The sequence below is a fragment of the Stomoxys calcitrans genome, chromosome 4, assembly GCF_963082655.1.
Source record: "Stomoxys calcitrans chromosome 4, idStoCalc2.1, whole genome shotgun sequence".
NCBI lineage: Eukaryota > Metazoa > Arthropoda > Insecta > Diptera > Muscidae > Stomoxys > Stomoxys calcitrans.
In genome coordinates, this window is record NC_081555.1 from 90791461 (window position 1) to 90813509 (window position 22049).

The 22049-nt window shown below is 39.3% G+C and overlaps 2 protein-coding genes across 4 annotated transcripts in view; one reads left to right on the plus strand and one right to left on the minus strand.

Annotated features, from left to right (window-relative positions):
* The window catches only part of LOC106082891 (uncharacterized), a 259372-nt gene that overhangs the window by 169604 nt on the left and 67719 nt on the right, over nucleotides 1-22049 (plus strand). The window lies entirely within an intron of this gene.
* Nucleotides 1134-1933, minus strand: LOC106082896 (uncharacterized). The gene is made up of 2 exons (XM_013245643.2): nucleotides 1819-1933; nucleotides 1134-1754 (listed from the first exon to the last, which is right to left on the minus strand). Exons 1-2 carry the CDS (start codon nucleotides 1850-1852, stop codon nucleotides 1420-1422), a joined length of 369 nt encoding a protein of 122 aa, XP_013101097.2. The 5' UTR covers nucleotides 1853-1933; the 3' UTR covers nucleotides 1134-1419.

Below are 22049 nucleotides of genomic sequence, written 5' to 3' on the forward strand. Positions count from 1 at the left end.
TCTTTGTTTGAGTTTCTTTTTCTCTCATTTAATTGACACACGTACGCAAACGAGGACAAGTTTCTTTGGTAGTGTTGAGAACAATGCCAATTTTGAAATGACATCTTGATGACGAGATGGCGGATTGCACCATGTGAGGTTGTTAAACAAATGAGACCACATTTATATGTTTGGGAGGAAGAAGAACGTAGATGGCTCGTCGTAAAAATTGGTCAAAATTTCCTTTTTTGAAATAATTAACTTTATTGTTCCTTAATTATACCCTCCACCATAGGATGGGGGTATACTAATTTTGTCATTCTGTTTGTAATTCCTCGAAATATTCGTCTAAGACCCTACAAAGCATATATATTCTTGATCGTCACGACGTTTTAAGTCGATCTAGCTATGTCCGTCCGTTCGTCTGTCTGTCGAAAGCACGCCAACTTTCGAAGGAGTAAAGCTATCCGCTTGAAATTTTTCACAAATACTTCTTATTAGTACAGGTTTGTAAATGGGCCATATCGGCCCATGTTTTGATATAGCTGCCATATAAACCGATCTGGGATCTTGACTTGTTGAGCCACTAGAGGACGCAATTCTTATCCGATTTGTTTGGAATTTTGCATGAAATGTTTTGTTAATGACTTCCAACAACTGTGTTAAGTACGATCTTAATCGGTCAAAAACATGTTATAGCTCCAATATAAACCGATCTCCCGATTTGACTTCTTGAGCCCTTACAAGCCGCGATATTTATCCGATTTAGCTGACATTTTGCATATGGTGTTTTGTTATGACTCTCTACAACTGTGTTAAGTACGTTCCAAATCGGTCGATTTTAGCAGAATCCATGGCGGTGGGTTCCCAAGATTCGGCCCGGCCGAACTTAGCACGTTTTTACATGTTTCAACCTAGCATAATCTAATAGATAGTTTAAAAGTAAAGGAGAGCGGAGCAAAAAACAAATTTCTGGAGCGTGGCGGAAAAATTTTTGCCGGAGCGGGAGCGGAAAAACTTTACGCGCTCCGGATCCCTGATTTAGACCTTCTATTACACATTTTTTCTGTCTGCCGAGCGGTTACTTCCTGGAAACTGAAGGTACGATAACATTCCATCAGGATAGATATTTATAACGCGTTTTAACTTTTTTTTTGTGATTTGTTGAATTTTTTGTTTTGTATGTCACATTTTAAACTTTTCCATAGCTTTATTACAGTTATTATCGCGCGCACAATTTTTGAAAATTTTTCGCCAAATCTGAAACAATTGGTAATACTCTTTTTATGGGATTTTCTGTGTCCTGAAGATGTTGCTCTATATAGTTGCCACTGGATGCCACAACAGCAATAGCATCTTCTTGGGTCTCCGGTGTTATACAGTTTTTAGCTGAGACTATAGCTTCTAGCCAATGTATGTATTCATAAAGCTCGTCTGGAACTATGTTGAATGTGGGAGAGGGGCAAGTGTAGTTAGGGTCAATGCAATTTGGTTCCGCGGCCATAGTCTAGATAAAGCACCCGAAGCGGCTGTACCGACTTTTTTGGCCAGAAATTCCGTTGTTTCAGGAAATTCGGTTTTCTCTTGAATATCCAATAGGGCGCCTTCATTTATCGCGAAATATTGTAGAGCAGCATTGGGATCACAACTATTTGTTGTACAGAGCAATGTATGACGCAGTTTGTGTAAAGTGTCCATAAAATCAATAGCAACATTCCTTGTATATGGCATTGCTGCGGCATGTGTTAATTTTTTATTGGCCATAGCATGAAGAACTGAAGTTATAGAAGTAATGTGGTTATGGAGTTGATTTCACATGCAAATTGATTATTAACATACCGCAAATTGTCAATAATGCGCTGAGTTTAGACATCTTCAATCAGGCTTTGTTATTCAATGAATGTTCAAACCTATATGATTGTACAGCAATATATGCGCTTTTTTTACTCGCAATCATGATTTAGAAATTTGAAATTAAATTTAAATACTTAAAAGAATGCCATTTGAGAACGTATAACTCGTTTGGAAAAGGCCGTTATACTGACCAACAAAAATATATAGAAATTTATTTGTCTGAAATGAATTCAATTTTGCATTCAAATGCGTCAATACAATTTTATTTTCATTTGGATGAGGATGAGGGAACACAAACTTCATCATTCCCTCTGAAACACCTCAAAAAATTGTGTTACAAAAGGGATGACGTTTTTTTATTTTTTTTTTTTTTTTTATATTCCTGATTGTCGAGACATTTTAAATCGATATATCAATGCCAACCTGTTGGAGAGGGTGGGAAGAGGAACTCTTTCCCTATACAGTGTATCAGTGCCAATCTTAGGGGTTTGAAGACACGTCCCTTGCACTGATTGTATTGGGTTGCCCAAAAAGTAATTGCGGATTTTTTAAAAGAAAGTAAATGCATTTTTAATAAAACTTAGAATGAACTTTAATCAAATATATTTTTTTTACACTTTTTTTCTAAAGCAAGCTAAAAGTAACAGCTGATAACTGACAGAAGAAAGAATGCAATTACAGAGTCACAAGCTGTGAAAAAATTTGTCAACGCCGACTATATGAAAAATCCGCAATTACTTTTTGGGCAACCCAATATATTGTAGTTGTCAGGCATTTAATGCAATATGGTGTTGTGCTTCAGGGGACACACTTCATAGATTAACCTTCAATTCAATACTGAGCCAAATTGAACGACATGTCCTAGAACCACACCGAGGGGCAAACAGCGACTGCCATGGTGGACTCCAAAACTGTATCGTCGAAGGAATGGTACTCTATTCTGCTTTCCACGTAAACAACTGTGAAACTCCATATATTCGGCCGGGCCGAACTTTGGATATCTACCACCTCGGGTATATATGTCAACCCCCTTTCGTCACAATCCGGTGAAAATTGGATAACTTGTGCACCCAAATTCGACGCGGACATTGAGTGGTCTAATAAATACAAGTCACTGTTAAATTTTGTAGAACAAAATATGGGCCTTTTTGGTAGCTAATATAAACCGCTCTAAAACATATAGGACACGGATGTCGAAAAGCCTAACATAAGTCACTGCGTCAAATTTCAACGAAATCGGAGAATAAATGCGCTTTTTCTTATGGTTCTATATGGCACCTATAACCAAATGTGGACCGATATGGACCAAATTAAACAATTATATCCTTGTTTAATTTGGTCCATATCGGTCCACATTTCCACATAATCATCATATTTTATTGTAACTCCACTGCTATATCCATAATTATATCTTAATAGGGGCTGGTCTCGATTATATTTTATTCAGGTCCCGAGAACTCATATACAAGTAACATTCTCAGACAATAAATCTGCTTCTCATGGGATTAAGACCCTAAATTGAAATATCGGTCTATATGATAGCTATATGTATATAATCTGATCAGACTCAAATTTGGGTCAGATGTCGGGAGGCTTAAACCAACTCACTATTTCAAATTTCGACGAAACCGGGTAATAAATAAATCTATAAGACAGCTATATCTAAATACATTCCGATATTTATTATATTTGGGTCAGATGGCGGGTGGCTAACAACAACTCAAATGCAGCTTTTATGGGTTCCAGACTAGATCTAGATTGGTCTATATGGCAGCTATATCTAAAAATAGTTCGATTTGAAACATGTTTGGGGCGGATGTCAGGAGGTTTAAAATAACTCACTGTTTAAAATTTCAACAAAAGCAGGTAATAAATGCAGCTTTTATGGGTTTCAGACCCATTATCGCCAGATCGGTCTATATGGCAGCTATATTTAAATATAGTCCGCTCCGAACCATATTTAGGTCGGATGTTGGGATGCCTTAAATTACTCACTGTTTCAAATTTCAGCGAAATCAGGTGATAAATAAAGCCTGTACGAGCTTCAGACCACTTATCGGCAGATCGGTCAATATGACAGCTGTATCTAAATATAGTCCGATCTAATCTATATTGGGTTCAGATATCGAGAGGCTTTAAATAACTTACTGTTTCAATTTTCAACGAAATCGGTTAATAAATAAAGCTTTATGGGCTTCAGACCCTTCATCGGCAGATCAGTCTATATGACAGCTATATATAAAGATAGTCCGATCTGAATTATATTAAGTCAGATGTCGGGAAGCTTTAAATACTCACTGTTTTAAATTTCTGTGAAATCGGATAAAAACTAAAGCATTTATGGGCATTAGACCCTTTATCGGTAGATCGGTCTATATAACAACTATATCTAAATATGGTCCGATTTGGCCTGTTCAAGAACTTAACCAGCGTCCATCAAAAAGACGAATCTGTGCCAAATTTCAGCTTAATATCTTAAGTTTTGAAGGCTGCAGAGTGATTATAACAGGCGGACGGACAGTCGGGCGGACGGACAGACACACGGACATGTTAAATCGTCTTAGAATATTACGACGATCCGAAATATATATACCTTGCAGGGTCGGAAATTAATATTTCGAAGTGTTGCGGAATGACTAAATTAATGTACCCCCTATCCTACGGTGGAGGGTATAAAAATATAACACATGTGTAAATGTGTGTCTCAGTGGATGTTTATAATCACCACTGAATGTAAACTTTCCTCCATAACATTTTTTCTTCAAATTTAGATACAAAAGCCCATGCCAGTCCTATGCACATTAATAGAGCAATAACAAAAAATGCGAGCTAGCTCAGCCACATTTCGAAATGTATACCAATGGATGGATCAGGTTGCTTCTTTACAGTAATATTCCACAAATTAAAATCATCTTTGCAACAATAAAAAGTAGCAAACAATTTTTTTTTTTAGCAGACGTGAGTACTAAAACAGCAGATTTTGTCAGTTAAAATAGCAGTTAAAATGTTTGCTAATACAGCAGACCTGTATTTGCTGAAATAGCAGTAATGTCTGCTTTCCCATTTTCAGCAGACAAAAACTGCTATTTTAGCAAACATTTTTGCTGTTTTGAATAACAAATTTGTTTGAGTGTATTACGGTTTGAACTTATTTGCTCGAAATGGGATACGGATTGTTGAATACCCATCTGAAAATATCCGGCGAGGTCCATCAAAATTGGTTCAAAAAAAGAGATAGGGTAGGTGTAGGGTATTATCCAGTCGGTACCGCCCGACATTTACTTTTCCTTACTGGTTTTAATTGGAAATTTGAAAAATTGTGATTCAAAAATTATTGGATCAGTTAATCTTGTGATAAAAACCATTTTTTTCTGTGTACTTAGGAGTTATTTTGGTCAGGAAATTCAACTGGAACTGCTGCCAGAGTCACAGTCTTGAATTGACGGAACTCTGGTATTGCCATCTAGAAGTTCATGCTACCATCAGTATAGCATAAACTAGCTAGAGTGCAGAGTGAACCTGGGGATCTTCATTAAGAACGTAGGGACTGAGATCTGTTTTCGACTGCATGACCATAATATGCTACTGCAGGCCATAATGGAATGCCTGAGGTTTTAACACAAGAACGTCGAGTGTGAACATCTTTGTAGACAGCAAACTGGCCACCATGGCAATAACAACCAAGTCCGTTAGCTCATAAGAAAGGCAAGATCCGCATTGCTTGCGTGCGTGGCCACAGCGGAGCAAGGGGGAATGAAAGAGTAGACGATTTGGTAGTGAAAACCAGAGAACTGCCGTCGAAAAATTTGGTTAGCCCGAAGCCTTTCGGGTCGACATATTCCGATTTAAGGGCGCAGGCGATGAATGCGCATGTAACCCTGTGGAACAGCGAAACGGTCGGTAGAACGGCGAAAATCCTATGGGGAGACCCAGATCGTGAGAAGACGAGCCTATTACTGAAAGCAAGTAAGAAGGAGGTCAGTTAAGTTTTGGTATCATAACGGGATACATAGGACTACGAGCTCACTTATGTAAAATCGGTGCGGCAAGTGACAGCATGTGTAAATCATGCGGGGAAGATGATGAGACGTTGGAGCATTTCCTATGTCATTGCCCGGCTTTCGCTGTGCAGTCCTATTAAAGTTTAAGCTCAATGATAAGGGGACTTCTTTTTAAAGAAGAGACCGAACGGCGTGCTACAGTGCGACACTTGTTTGAAGAGAAGTTTTTACATGGCATAGTACCTCACAAATGTTGCCAGCATTAGGAGGGGAAAACCCCTAGCAGAAAAATGTTTTTTCTGAAGGTTTCGCCAGGATTCGAGGCCTCCAAGGGGTGTGGCATGGAAAACAATAAAGAATTTTGTAAGAAGCACGGAATTCCTAATCCATAGTGTCATGGGGTGGATTAATATCCGCCACCACTTTTCAACCTAACCTAACGTTCATCCATCCTACTGCAAACAAGTAATTTGTCCACCTACTAATACTGCCTCATTTTATTTTGATATTTTGGAAAACTTTTCGATAATGTGTCATTGTTCTGAAACATGAGTTTAAGGCTTCAAAAATCAGACACCTTATCACTTTTCGTTATAGAAGCAATCGCACAATTATTTTTTGGTGATATTTTCGGGGAAATGGAAACGTTTATGTATCGTTCAGTTTCTTTGGACTTTTAATATAATTGTATAATAATACTCTTACATCAAAACAACACTTTATACAGTAAAAATGATTAGTAATTTACATTTCATCACACAGTTTCTTAAATCCCTGAATAGCGTAATTACCTACAGGCATCAATCTTTGCAAATAACTGCGTGAATGATCGTTAGCATCTTCAACATATTCCACGCATTTGGCTATGATATCAACAGCCTTCTCTACATTGTTCATGTTAATACATTTGCCATAGGCAACCATATCCTGCAACATATTGGTATAGTCAAAAACAAATTGTGGAGCCTTAACGTTCACAGGAGTGGGACAGACGTATGTAGGATCCACACATTGGGGTTCAAGTTTCAGCATGTTTTCAACAGATTTCTTAATTACTACATCCAATTTGAATGACAAGAACTCTTCTGTTTCATAGAAGCCCTGTTTAGATTTAAGACTTTTCTCAATTCCGTCTTGAACTTGGAACATTTTTTGAACAGCTAAGGGATCACAACTGTTGGTCATGCAGAGCATTACTTTGCGTTGATTATTAACCGCTTCAAGGAAATCGTCAATAACACTTAAGTCCAGGCGATCCTCCATAGACTGGGTCAGGCAGATCAAGGCTAAAATAGACAGTATTTTTAATTAAAGTTTTTAAAGTGATTTGCACGACTTACCACTAAACACGAAAGGAAGAATAAGTTTATACATTGTACTTGGGGTTATATTCCACAACTTACGAATAATAAGAGGCTTTGATGGGAAGTTGGCTATTTTTATACAAAAACATTGTTTATTTTAATAAAAATAAATCAAACAAATATTTTGTTTACTATTTACTTACTACTTGTTTGCTCAAATGTATTCATGTACCATCAGATGTATTTTTGTACCATCAGGCACGAGCACAATTTTTTGGCTACGCATGCATGAGTACAATTATCTTGGTCTGAACGCGAAAGAAATGCGTAAATAGTTATTATGCTAAAATGCGTAAATAGTTATTATATTAAACTTATTTACAAATGTTGTTTGTTTTTGACTTGTTTTTTTATTCCCTCCGCCATTGGATGGGGGTATACTTATTTTGTCATTTCGTTTGTAACACCTCGAAATATGCGTCTAAGACCCCATAAAGTATATATACTCTTGATCTTCATGGCATTTTAAGTCGATTTAGCCATATCCGTATCCGTCCGTCTGTCGAAAGCACACCAACTTCCGAAGGAGTAAAGCTTGTCGCTTGAAATTTTGCACAAATACTTCTTTTTAGTGTTGGTCGGTCGGGACTGTAAATGGGCCAAATCGGTCCATGTATTGATATAGCTGCCACATATCCCGATCTTGGGTTTTGATTTCTTGAGCTTCTAGAGGGCGCAATTCTTATCCGATTTGGTCGAAATTTATTTTGATTTCCAATAACTGTGTCAAGTATGGTCTAAATCAGTACATGTCCTGATGTAGCCGCCATATAAACCGATCTCCCGATTAAACTTCTTGGGCTTCAAGAGGAAGCAAATCTTATCTAGTATGGTTGAAATTTTTCATATTTCGTTTTGGTGTAACTTCCAACAACTGTTCCAAGTATGGTCTAAATCGGTATATAACCTGATATAGCTGCCATATAAACCGAGTTTCTAGGCATCAACTCTATTTTAAGAGAGTTTATTAATAACTTGCTTACTAAAAAATGCATTACGGCAGGCTTGGGATCTGTGGATCCAAAAAGGTGGGTCAGTAGAGGAACTCCTCAAGGAGGTGTACTGTCTCCTCTACTTTGGAATATAGCCATTAACAATATATTATTGTCTCTGGAAGAAAAATGCGTAAAAGTGGTCGCATATGCTGATGACATGGCTATTACGGTTAGGGGAAGTTTCCCAGCACTCTGAGAGATATACTTCAGGAAGCTCTAAGTGCAATAGCAAAGTGATCTGGGTATAAATCCGTACAAGACAGAAGTAGTTTTTTTCAGCAGGAGATAGAAGTTACCTACAATGGCATATGTCTCCTTGGATGGAGAGAATATTCCATTTACAGAAAGCGCAAAATACCTGGGTGTTTTACTGGACAGGAAGTTTAACTTCGAATCCCACATTTTGGAAAGGGCAAGAAAGGCAACTCTTGCCCTATAAACCCACAAGCGAGACATTGGCAAAAGTTGGGGGTTAAGACCGCGTGTCAGCAAAATGGGTTACCGAAAGTGGTCTGTGTATAAATCCGTGCAAGATAGAAGTAGTTCTTTTCAGCAGGAGATACAAGTTGCCTACAGTGCAACCTGTCTCCTTGGGTGGACATTCTCTCCACCCATTCCATTTACAGAAAGCGCAAAATACCTGGGTGTTTTGCTGGTCAGGAAATTGAACTTCAAATCCAACATTTTGGAGAAAGGCCACTCTTACCCCATAACCTGGAAAATAGCCATTGGCAAAAGTTGTGGGTTAAGACCGCGTGTCATCAATGTTGGCTACCGAATGTGGTCTAGGTATAAATCCGTGCAAGACAGGAGTAGTTCTTTTCAGCAGGAGATACAAGTTGCCTACAGTGGCACCTGTCTCCTTGGGTGGAGGGAATGTTCCATTTACAGAAAGCGCAAAATACCTGGGTGTTTTGCTGGACAGGAAATTGAACTTCAAATCCTACATTTTGGAAAGGGCAAGAAAGGCCACTCTTGACCTGTACACCTGCAAAAGAGCCATTGGCAAAAGTTGGGGGTTTAGACCGCGTGTCATGCATTGGGTATATACTGCAGTTGTCAGACCAATAATGCAATATGGTGTTGTGGTCTGGTGGACGGCGCTTAAAAAGTCCACCTACTATTCAATCCTCAACCGAAATCAAAGGATGCCTTATTTGTGCATCACAGCCGCACTGAGGACGACACTATCTGACGCACTGAATTTAATGCTACATTTAATGCCCCTGGACATCTAATGCTACCACAGCCGTGAGGCTTTCTCTTTGGTCTTGTGGCGGCTACGGACATTGTGTTATCATTGATACAATGTCCAATGTTCCAGGCAGTGTGGATTATATCCTGCCTGAGCTGCTTTTTGACAAAAAGTACTGTACCACTTCTCCTAAACCGATTGGAACTACGATATCCTTGTTAATAGAAGTTACAGAGACTTCTATACGGATGGTTTTAAACTAATCGATCAGTTGGCTTTAGGCTGTACTCTAAAGATCTAGAACCGGTCATATAGAAAAGGTTATCTAGCAGAGATCCTTGTAATTAAGGAAGTGGTGGAATGGAATATAATGTCATTACGACGATTGGCATAAATATCTTCTTAGACAGCCAGGACGCTATTGAATCTCTGGAGAACGTATTTCTGAACACAGAAACCGCCCTCGACTGTTGCTGATCTTTCAACGATATGGCTGAATAGTTCAAAATTCACCAGTTCTGGGTGCAGGGCCACAGAAATATCCCAGGAGAGCGAGACTAGGAACTACCTCACCTAATCAAGGGAAACTGGAACCTGTGGGTATTTCTCTAGCGACATGTAGGCTAAGTGTTCAGCTCCAGGCCCGAAGGACAACGAATAATAGATGGTCACAAAGAGGAGGCTGTGAGCATTCCAAAACTATGTGGCCTCATCTAGACCTGAAGAGGTCTACTGCTTTGCTGTCATTGGCTAAATAGATGTCTCAGTCATTGTGTCCGTCATGACAGGCCACTGTCTAGTCAGAAAACATGCTGATTGACTGAAGGTTGCCAGCAACGACTTTTGCAGAAGTTGTAGGGACATCGAGGAAGAAGAGACTATTGAACACCTTCTGTGTGTGTCCCGCTCGGACAGTCGCAAAGAGTTAAATTTTAAGTTCTCATTTCTTTGAGAATCTGTCTGAGTTTTGGTCTGTGTTTTGTTCTTCCCAGTTTGCGTGTACCACCGTTTTTGCCTTCAAAAGACTTCACTGACTCTCTTTCGATTCTTTCAAAGCCAGCAGTTACTACTTCCGGTGAGCGACCTAGGACGTCGATGTCGTCGGCATAGGTGAGTAACATGTGTTCCCTTGCGATTAGTGTGCCATATCTATTTACATCTGCATCTCGTATAATCTTTCTCCAGCAGGATATTAAAGGGATAACGCGATAAGCTGTCTCCTTGTCTGAAACCTCGTTTAGTATTGAATGGTCCAGAGCGACTCTTTCCTATTCTTATTGAGTCTTCTTAATTTTGCAGCAATACCAAACTCAGATATGGCTTGAAATACCTTTGAACGTAAAGGCGTATCGAAAGTGGCTGTGTAGTCAACAAAGAGATGGTACATGTTGATTTATCCTTCTCGGGCCTTTTCCAGGATTTGGCGCAGTGTGAATGTCTGGTCCAGGGTGGATTTACCAGGTCTAAAGCCGCATTGATAGGGCCCAATTATCTCATGGACTTTAGGTTTTAATCTTTCACACAGTACGCTCGAGAATATCTTGTATGCGTTGGGGAGGAGACTTATTCCTCTGTAGTTGGCACATTCCTTTTTGTCTCCTTTCTTGTGTACGGGACATAGTATGCTGAGGTTCCAATCACTGGGTATGCTTTCTTCTAGCCATATTGCGCAGATAAGCTGATGCATACGCCTTATCAGCATGTCGCCTCCGTTCTTAAATAGTTCAGCGGGTAAACCATCGGCTCCTGCTGTCTTGTTATTCTTTAGTCGGGTCACTGCTACTTGTTACAGTTTAATATCTCCATTTATAAGGACTGTAGCGTGATCTCGACAGACAGACAGCCGGCCGACCGGACAGAGGAACTTATCAAGATCGTCTAACAACAATTGTTCGACGATATAGAATATACGATGTTGGGTAGGAAACGGATATTGCGAGATGAATGAAAAAATGAATACCCCCATCCTTCGGTGGTTTGTAAAGGGTGATTTTTTTGAGGTTAGGATTTTCATGCATTAGTATTTGACAGATCACGTGGGATTTCAGACATGGTGTCAAAGAGAAAGATGCTCAGTATGCTTTGACATTTCATCATGAATAGACTTACTAACGAGCAACGCTTGCAAATCATTGAATTTTATTACCAAAATCAGTGTTCGGTTCGAAATGTGTTCAAATTTTGACAAATTTTGTTCAGCGATGAGGCTCATTTCTGGTTGAATGGCTACGTAAATAAGCAAAATTGCCGCATTTGGAGTGAAGAGCAACCAGAAGCCGTTCAAGAACTGCCCATGCATCCCGAAAAATGCACTGTTTGGTGTGGTTTGTACGCTGGTGGAATCATTGGACCGTATTTTTTCAAAGATGCTGTTGGACGCAACGTTACGGTGAATGAACACATTTCGAACCGAACACTGATTTTGGTAATAAAATTCAATGATTTGCAAGCGTTGCTCGTTAGTAAGTCTATTCATGATGAAATGTCAAAGCATACTGAGCATCTTTCTCTTTGACACCATGTCTGAAATCCCACGTGATCTGTCAAATACTAATGCATGAAAATCCTAACCTCAAAAAAATCACCCTTTACTAGAATATTAAAATTTACAATGCAAACTCTTGGGACTCAATAAACTGCGTAAAGTCAATTTTTATATTTCAGTCAAACTAGGTAAAATAATGATATATAAAATAATAAATAAAATTTCTTATTTAAAATAGCAGATTGTCATTTAATAGTTTGATGAAAGGCTTAAATAATATTTTAGTTTTCAGTATAATGATTGTCGTTAGACGTCACCTTGCATAGATTTTTTCCCCAAACTTTTGGACATGGAGGCACAAGACCCCTCCTTAGTATGAACAAAATTCTTGCAATCTTTGTGCGACATACGCAACAACTGGCAATACTCTCTTTATGGAATTTCCTTTGTGAGTATCGTTTTCTACAAATTCGACACCATCGACGAAAAGATTGATGGCTTTCTCATATTTATCGGGAGTTATACATTTTCTTGATGAAACAATCGCGCCTATTAAATCGATGTATTTTTGAAGCTCTGGTGTGACAATATCTGATACCGGGTATGGACAAGTATAGGCATAATTATAGCAATTTGGTTCAACTGTTAAAAGTTTGGCGGTGACATCGCCTACTACAGTATCCAATTTTTGAACCAGTGTTGCCTTCGTTTCAGGCAAATTGGCATTCTTTTGCATTGCCCATTCAGCATCATCGTCAATTTTATAAAATTGTAAAACTGCAAGAGGATTGCAGCTGTGTGTAGTACAAACCAGCACATTATGAAGTTTCTCCAGATTGTTGATGGTATTAAATATCTCAACAACAGGATTGGGCTCTCCAACTGACTGGGATACATTTATGGTCGACATCATATAGATAACTGAATGAAACAAAATGTGGTTGTAGGACTTGAAGAAAATTCACAACAGTTAGGGTGTTTCAAACTTACCGCCAACTATGAATAATGTGTTTAATTTCGCCATCTTTGCTCAAGTATACTTGTCCCAACATTATGTTGAACCATTTATATGAAAAATAGGGCTTAATATTTAAAATGTGTGCGGATATTTTCTTTAGTGGTTTTTATTTAATGGTAAATATTTGTATTTACACAGCTCATACTAACATACATAAAATACAAGTGAAGGTGAGCCTAAACCACACTTCCTCAAATTTTAGATAATAACAAAGCAACATTTCACTGCTAACTTTTGCTGTAATTTTTATACTTAACACCATAGGATGGGGGTCTAAGAGCCCAGGCCAAGTGCAAACGCAAATTTTCCTCTGGAACAGAGATAAGGTAACCGGCCGAGTCCGAAATGCGCACAGAATCGAAAAAACCAGAATAGAATCAAAACAAGTAAAAAGGCATTAAGTTCGGCCGAGCCGAATTGCACCCATTTTTGTTGACATATCTTGTTAAACCCACCACCATTGGATGGGGATATACTTATCTAGTCATCCCGTTTGTAACACCTCGAAATATTGATCTAAGATCCCATAAAGTGTGTAAATTTTTGATAATCTCGATATTCTGAGTCAATCTAGCCATGTCCGTCCGTCCGTCCGTCTGTCGAAATCATGATAGCGGTTGAACGCGCAAAGCTGGCCGCTTGAAATTTTGCACAAATGCCTACTATAGATGTAAGTTAAGAAGATATGAGGGCGAGCTGAGAAAGCCTCCGAAAAAATCCTGGGTAGAATGTATCCGTGGAGGATACATATGATGCCTCAAGGCTAAGGAAGATTCTGTCCTCGAGACCTAGTACGGTGGGGCATATTCAGAAGTCAGAGAATATATGGACAATGTCTAGTGAGGAAACACTAGAACTACTCCTTAATACACATTTCCCGGGAAATTTTCCAACGAAGAACGTGGCGCCAGAAGAGGTTGTCACTGGTATGTATTCGACGGAGGGTATTAGGGAAATTGTTTCTGAGCGGAAAATCAGATTGAATTATAAGCTGTGTTTGGTAGACTGGTTCCCAGGCTTAGGGAGATATACTCTGATTGTATCAGAATGTCATGTATACTTGTGGGATGGAGGAACATGAAGGTCATTTTCGTTCCCAAAGCAGGAAAACCATACCACACGAAGGCGAAAGATTTTCGTCCTATTAGTCCTGTCATCCTATATGCTGACGAATTTAGATATTGTTGATAGTAACATATCTTAGGTCAAGGATCCCTGGAGATCGCCTGTCGTGGCAGCAGCATGCATATAGCAAAGGCAAATCCACTGAAACAGCCTTTCACGACCTAGTCGGCTACATAGAGGGTTCTCTCGCTGTCAAGGAATATACAATGGTAGCATTTCTTGACATTGAAGGCGCTTTCAATAATGTAAAACCAATGTCAATCATAAACCAGTTGGAGTTTTTAGGCATCAACCGTGAGAAAGTTTATTAACAACTTACTTGCTTAAAGATGCATTACGGCAGGCTTGAGATCTGTGGATTCAAAACGATGGGACAGTAGAGGAACTCCTCAGGGAGGTGTACCTCCTCCTCTATTTTGGAATATAGCCATTGACAAAATATAATTGTCTCTGGAAGAAAAAGGCACAAAAGTGGTCGCGTATGGTGATGACGTGGCAATTGCGGTTAGGGGAAAGTTTTCCAGCACTCTAAGAGATATACTTCAGGAAGCTCTACATGCAACAGCGATGTGGGCTACCGAAAGTTGTATAGATATAAATCCGTGCAAGGCAGAAGTAGTTCTTTTTAGTAGGAGATAAGTTGGCTACGGAGAAACCTTTTTCCTTGGGAGGAGACATAATTCCATTTGCAGAAAGCGCAAAATACCTGGGTATTTTGGTAGACAAGAAATTGAACTTCAAATCCAACATTTTGGAAAGGGCAACTCTTGCCCTATATACCTGCAAGAGAGCTATTGGTAAAAGTTGGAGATTTAGACCGCGTCTAATGCATTGGGTATATACTACAGTTGTCAGACCTATAATGCTATATGGTGTTGTGGCCGGGTGGACGGCGCTTCAAAAGTCCACCTACTGTTCAATAGTCAACCGGATCCAAAGGATGGCTTGTTTGTGCATCACAGCCGCACTGTGGACGACACCATCTGATTGTGGCTAGACGAATTACAGCGTCCACTGCCGTGATGTTAAGGGAGCTTTTTCATTGGTCATGTGGCCGCTGCGGACACAGTGTTATGCTTGATACAATGTCCGATGTTCAAGGCAGTGTGGATTACACCCTACCTGAGCCGCTTTTTGACAAAAGTACTGTATCACTTTTCCTAATAGAACCGATTGCAACTACGATATCCCTGTTAATAGAATTTACATAGACTTCTATACGGAATGTTCCAAACTAAACGACCAAGTGGGCTTTGGCGTGCACTCTTAGGAACTAGAACTTGTGATATCGAAAAGGTTACCCGACCACTGCAGTGTGTATCAAGCGGAGATCCTTGCAATTGAGGAAGTGGTGCAATGGCTAATATATAATGTCATTACGACGATTCGCATAAATATCTTCTTAGACAGGCAGCCATTAAATCCCTGGAGAACGCATTTCTGCACACAAAAATCGCCCTTGATTGTCGCAGATCTCTCAACGATATGGCTGAACAGTTCAAAATTTACCTGTTCTGGGTGCCGGGTCACAGAGATATCCGAACGAATTACAAAGCGGACGAGCTTGCGAGTCTAGGAACTACCCTACACATTCCAGGTATACTAGAATCTGTGGATATGCCTCTAGCGACATGTAAGCTAAGTTTTCGGGACCAGGCCCGAAGGACAACGAATGATAGATGGTGACAAAAAGGGGACTGTGAGCATTCCAAAACTATGTGGCCAAATCTAGACTCGAAGAGGTCTACCGTTTTGTTGTCATTGGCTAGAACAGATGTCTTAGTCATTGTGTCCGTCATGACAGGTCACTGTCTAATCGGAAAACACGCTGACAGATCGAAGGTTGCCAGCAAAGACTTTTGCCGAAGCTGTGAGGGCAGAAGAAGATACTATAGACCACCTTCTGTGTGTGTATCCCGCACTAGCAGTTAGAAGGAGTTCCACTTAAGGTTCTCATTTCTTTGAGAACCTGTCTAAATTAGCGGATGTGAACATTCGCAAGTTGTTGGGCTTTTTAAAACAATCTGGGTGGTTCCACGGTACGAACTGGAAGGCATCTTCCTTCTTCTGTTCCTGTGGTATCACAATGGACGAAAACGACTAAGTGAGTCTGCTGGCAGATTTACACTTTAACCTAACCTAACCTACTATTAATGTAGATCGTTGGGGACTGGAAGTGGGCCAAATCAGTTCAGATTTGGATACAGCTCTCATATAAACCGATCTCCCGATTTGAATTATTCAGTCCTTACAAGACGCAATTTTGTTCCGATTTCGATGAATTTTTGCATTTAGTGCAACTGTTTCAAGTACGGTCGAAATCGGTCTATAACCTGATATAGCTCCCATATACGCCGATCGCCCGATTAGACTTCTTGAGCCCCTGGAAGCCACAATTTTGCGGATAGTGTTATGTTATGATTTCCAATAACTGATCCAAGTACATTCGAAGTCAGTCTTTCAATAACTGTACTAAATAGTGTCTAAATCGGTCTATAAACTGGCATTATTCCTATATATATCGGTCTGCCGATTTGACTTCTTAAGTTCTTACAAGCCGCAATTTTGACCGAAGTTTCGTATGTAGAATAAACTATGCCCTTCAACTAAATTTTGTTTGCATACATTTTTAGCAGAATCCATGGTGATGGATTCCCAAGACACGGGCCGGTCGAACTTAGCACGCTTTTACTTGTTTATGAACAAGTAAAATATGTACCCTTTACATAGAGAAAGAAAACAAGTAAAAAGGGGTTAAGTTCGGCTGGGCCAAACTTTGGATGCCCAACACTCCGGGTTTATATGTAAACAACTGTTCTTTATAATCCGGTGAAAATTTCATTATTTATGCACCCACAGCAGCTTTATTGAAATATGGACAAATTCGGACAAGCCATTGTTCAATTTTGGTCTCTTTGGCAGCTATATCCAAATGTAGACGATATGAACCATATAGGATATAAATCTGGGGCCGTCTTCAAGAAGGATTTTGAGGGGCCTGACACAACTCAGTGTCCACAATTTCAGCGAAATCGAACAAAAAATTCACTTTTTATGTACCCAAGACCTTTAATTGAGAGATCGGACCAAATCTAGACCGGTCTGGCCAAATTAAAGAAGGATGTCGAGTGGCCTTATGCAACTCACTGGCTCAAATTTCAACAAAATCGGAAAATAATTGTGACTTTAATGGGTCAAAGACCTTACATCGGCAGATCGGTCTATATGGGGGCAATATCAAGATATAGTCCGATATAGCTCATTTTAAACCTTTATCTGCCTATGGACAAGGAAAAAATCTGTTTCAGCCCAATATCAACCATTTTTATACCCTCCACCATAGGATGGGGGGTATACTAATTTCGTCATTCTGTTTATAACTACCCGATATATTTGTCTGAGACCCCATAAAGAATATATATTTTTGATCGTCGCGACATTTTATGTCGATCTAGCCATGTCCGTCCGTCTGTTCGTCCGTCCGCCCGTCCATCTGTCCGTCCGTCTGTCTGTCAAAAGCACGCTAGCTTCCGAAGGAGTAAAGCTAGCCGCTTGAAATTTTGCACAAATACTTCTTATTAGTGTAGGTCGGTTGGTATTGTAAATAGGCCATATCGGTCCATGTTTTGATATAGCTCCCATATAAACCGATCTTGGGTCTTGACTTCTTGAGCCTCTAGTGTGCGCAATTCTTATCCGATTGAAATGAAATTTTACACGACGTGTTTTGTTATGATATCCAACTACTGTGCCAAGTATGGTTGAAATCGGTCCATAACCTGATATAGCTGCCAAATAACCCGATCTTGGGTCTTGACTTCTTTAGCCTCTAGAGTGCGCAATTCTTATCCGATTGAAATGAAATTTTACACGACGTGTTTTGTTATGATATCCAACATCTGTGCCAAGTATGGTTCAAATCGGCCCATAACCTGATATAGCTGCCATATAACCCGATCTTGGGTCTTGACTTCTTTAGCCTCTAGAGTGCGCAATTCTTATCCGATTGAAATGAAATTTTACACGACGTGTTTTGTTATGATATCCAACTACTGTGCCAAGTATGGTTCGAATCGATTTATAACCTGATAAAGCTGTCATATAACCCGATCTTGGGTCTTGACTTCTTGAGCCTGTAGAGGGCACAACTCTTATCCGATTTGAATTTTTGCATGACTTATTTTATTTTTACTTTCAACAACTGTGTCAAATAAGGTTCAAATCGGTTCATAACCTGATATAGCTGCCATATAAACCGATCTTGAATCTTGACTTATTGAGCCTCTAGAGGTCGCAATTATTATCAGATTTGCCTGAAATTTTGTACGACGGATCCTCTCATAACCATCAACATACGTGTTTATTATGGTCTGAATCGGTCTTAGGACATAAACTAATTCAACGAGGACATAAACTAATTCAACCAAGATTTGACAGTCAAATCTCCGAAAGGCAGTTCATTGTATATAGGGTACGTCTCTGGAACATACTCCCTTAAATATACAAATTATTAGCAATGCTAATAAATTCAAACGGAAAATTTACCATTACTTTAAGTACAAATTGAATGTCTAGTAATATATGTTGTATGCAAACTAGTATATGTATTATATATGGTAAACAGATTATTATAAGTTATTTCAAACTAGTCTAAGGATCTACGCACAGTAAAATGTAAGATATAATCTTGTTGAACTAATAAACAAACAATGTTCATGGGCAATATCATTAATAGCAGTAGTTTTGTAAATTTTTTAAGATTTAAAATATGGAAAAGTTTGCCACAAAACACATGCTAGAACAAATTTAAACCCATTTTTAATAACAAATAGGGTTTCCAGCACAACAGTTTATTGTTGTGCTGGAAACCCTATTGAGGAAACGTTGAGGAAAACTTTCTTTGTTTACGAAAGTCATTTGTGTGCCTTATTTGCAAAACAATGGGGAACGTGGCGAATTGAGATGCTACCTTATTTACTGAAGTTTTTTTTCCCACAGGCATAATTAAGTATTACATTCTTATAATAAATACTCTGACATAATTCCACATAATTTTGCCATTAGAAAAAAAAAATTCCGACCACAAAAATTCGAAAAAAAATCCTACATGCAAGTTGGAGAGCAGGCAAAAATTGGAAAAAAAACCTCAATCCACTCAACATTTGTATACAAACAAGTAAAAATACATTAAGTTCGGCCGGGCCTAACATTGGATACCCACCAGCTCGGATCTATATATTAAAAATGCACCTTTAATGGGCCTTAGAACTTAAATTGGGAGATCGGTAGTTGAATATGTCAGCTATATCCAAAAATAGACCGATCTGAAACAAATTTCAGCAAAATCAGACAATAAATGTGCCTTTTCTAAGCCCAAGACCTTAAATGGAGAGCGGTCTATATGACAGCTATATCCAAATCTAAATCGTTCTGGGCTGTATTAAACAAGGATGTCGGGAGGCCTAACAAAACTCACTGTCCAAAATTGGATAATAAATGTGGTTTTAATGGGCCCAAGATCCTTAATCGGCAGATCGGTCTATTCCGACATAGCCCTTCTTCAAACTTTATCTTACTTTACTTGAATTGGCTATGACAGACCATTTGTTCCACTAGCCGAACGTAGAATAGCGTTCCAAGCGCCTCGATCTTCTGCGCTCATTCTAAAATTTTTGACACCAAGTTTGAAGGTGTCTCCCACCACTTGAACTTTCTATCGGGCTTTTGGTCGTCCCGGTTTGCGTGTACCTTCAAAAGACTTCCTTGCTGTAGCTTCTTCATCCATTCTGAAAACATGACCTAGCCAACCCAGACGTTGTATGTTGATGCGAGTAACTATGCTATCGTCGTCATGCAGCTCGTGGTTCATACGTCGCCTATATTCTCCATTAACGCAAACTGGTCCACATATTTTACGAAGAATCTTTCTCTCAAATACTCCAAGCACTGACTCATCTGCTTTTACAAGTACCCATGCCTCAGAACCATATAACAACAACAATCTCCCGATACCTCTCCTTCATCTGGCGCGTTGTTACTAACTGCAGGGTTGCTGTATATGCCGCATTCTTGGCTTCATTAGCATCTCGATACTCTCGGTCGTACCATGGGTTTCGAACTTAACCTATGGGCACAAAAAGAATCTGTGCAAAGTTTCAGCTCAATATCTCTATTTTTTAAGACTATAGCGTACTTTCAACAGACAGACAGACGGACATGGCTGGATCGTCTTATATCCAAGAAAACATTTACTTTATAGGATCGCAAATGGATATTTCGATGTGTTGCAAACGGGATGACAAAACGAATATACCTCCATCCTTCGGTGGTGTGTATAAAAAACGACAAAAATGTTTTTCTAGGCAAATATCTCCACAAAACAATGTTTTAGTTTCCCAAACGTTAAAAACTTGCATACCGTTTGGGGGGTCAGCGGATCTCAGAGGTTAGCATATCAGTCTTTGACGCTGAACGCATGCATTGAAATCCCGGTGAGAACAGCAGAACAAATATGCAGCGGTGGTTATCCCTTCCTAGTGCTGGCGACACTTATGAGGTTATTACCACAGATGGACCAGCCGAGTTAACTTTTCTAAGTGAAGTCGCTCTGCGGCAAGCCGTTCGGACTCAGAAATAGAAAGGAGGTCCCCTATCATCGACCTTAAACTTGTATCGGGCAGCATCATTGATATGTGATAAGTATTTCTGCTGTTCCTTAATTAATTAATATTAATTAATTCTTAAATATTCATGGGCTAATTTGCATTTTTACTAATTGGGTTAATAACAAGTAAAAGCGTGCTAAGTTCGGTCGGGCCGAATCTTGGGAACCCACAACCATGAATTTTGCCAAATATTTGTGTTTGTTTGTATGTTTGTTTGTTCTGTATAGATTCAAAAATGGCAGAACCGATTACCTTGAAATTTTCACAGATTGTGCAGGTTGGTCTGGAAGGAAACATAGCCTATATAATTTTTTGATATCGGAAGGGGGGCGGACCCTCCCCCTTACCCCAAAAGTACTACCCAAAAATAAAAATGGACCGATCGGGACAATATGAGATTCGAATGAAAGGTATTTAAGATTAGACTACGCATTTCATAATAAAAGTTGGGTCCAAGTACAAGGGGGCCGCCCCAGCCCCAAAACCCCTTAAAATAGGTTTATTTGACAATCATGGCAATATGAGGCTCGAATGAAAGGTATTCGGGAGTAGATTACGAAAATGGTCAGAAAGGAGGAAATGGCTTTTTAGTTTGTTGATATTGGATGGGTGCGGACCCTCCCCCAAGTGTACCCATCGGGACAAAATAGGTATCAAATGAAAGGTATTGGATTTTCTTAAAATTTTCATAGATTGTGTACGTATGTCTGCAAGGACATACTTTATAATTTTTAGATATCGGGTGGAGGCGGACCCTCCCCCTAACCCAAAAAAACGCCATCCATATCCGAAAGTGTTCCGATGGGCACAATAAGGGTATAATATTAATATTATAATATTAAAATTTGGGTCCAATTACTCAGCGGGCCCCCCAACCCTAAAACCTCCTCCCCAAACCTAAAAATCCTCTAAGCATAGAAGTTCATGTCAATATTGGACTCAAATGAAAAGTATTAGGCAGTAGATTACAAATATGGCATAAAACATTAGGTCCAAGTAAAGGGAGGTCGCCCACCCCCAAATACCCCTAAATGGGCATATTAGCCGATCAAGGCTATATGGGACTCAAATGAAAGGTATTAGAGAGTAGATTACAAATATGACATTAAAATTTGCGTTTAAGTCTAGGTGGCGCTTTTCCTCCTAAAGATACGTCAAATGGGTTATTTGACCCATTATGACAATATGGGACTCAAATGAAAGGTATTTGAGAATAAAAAACGAATTTGATATCCAATTTTGGAGCCAAGTGTTTTGGATACGCCCTAAAGCACCCGCTAAACTTAACTTCATTTCCGTTGGGAATAAAGAACGAATTTGATATCCACATTTGAGTCGAAATGTCTGTGGTGCCATCCCTCCCCTAAT

Excerpts from the sequence above, each read along its gene's own strand:
- LOC106082896 (XM_013245643.2), bottom strand. The coding sequence starts at position 1,852 with ATGTCTAAACTCAGCGCATTATTGACAATTTGCG. Across the intron at positions 1,755-1,818 it reads CGCATTATTGACAATTTGCG|TTCTTCATGCTATGGCCAAT; the intron begins GTATGTTAATAA and ends CTATAACTTCAG.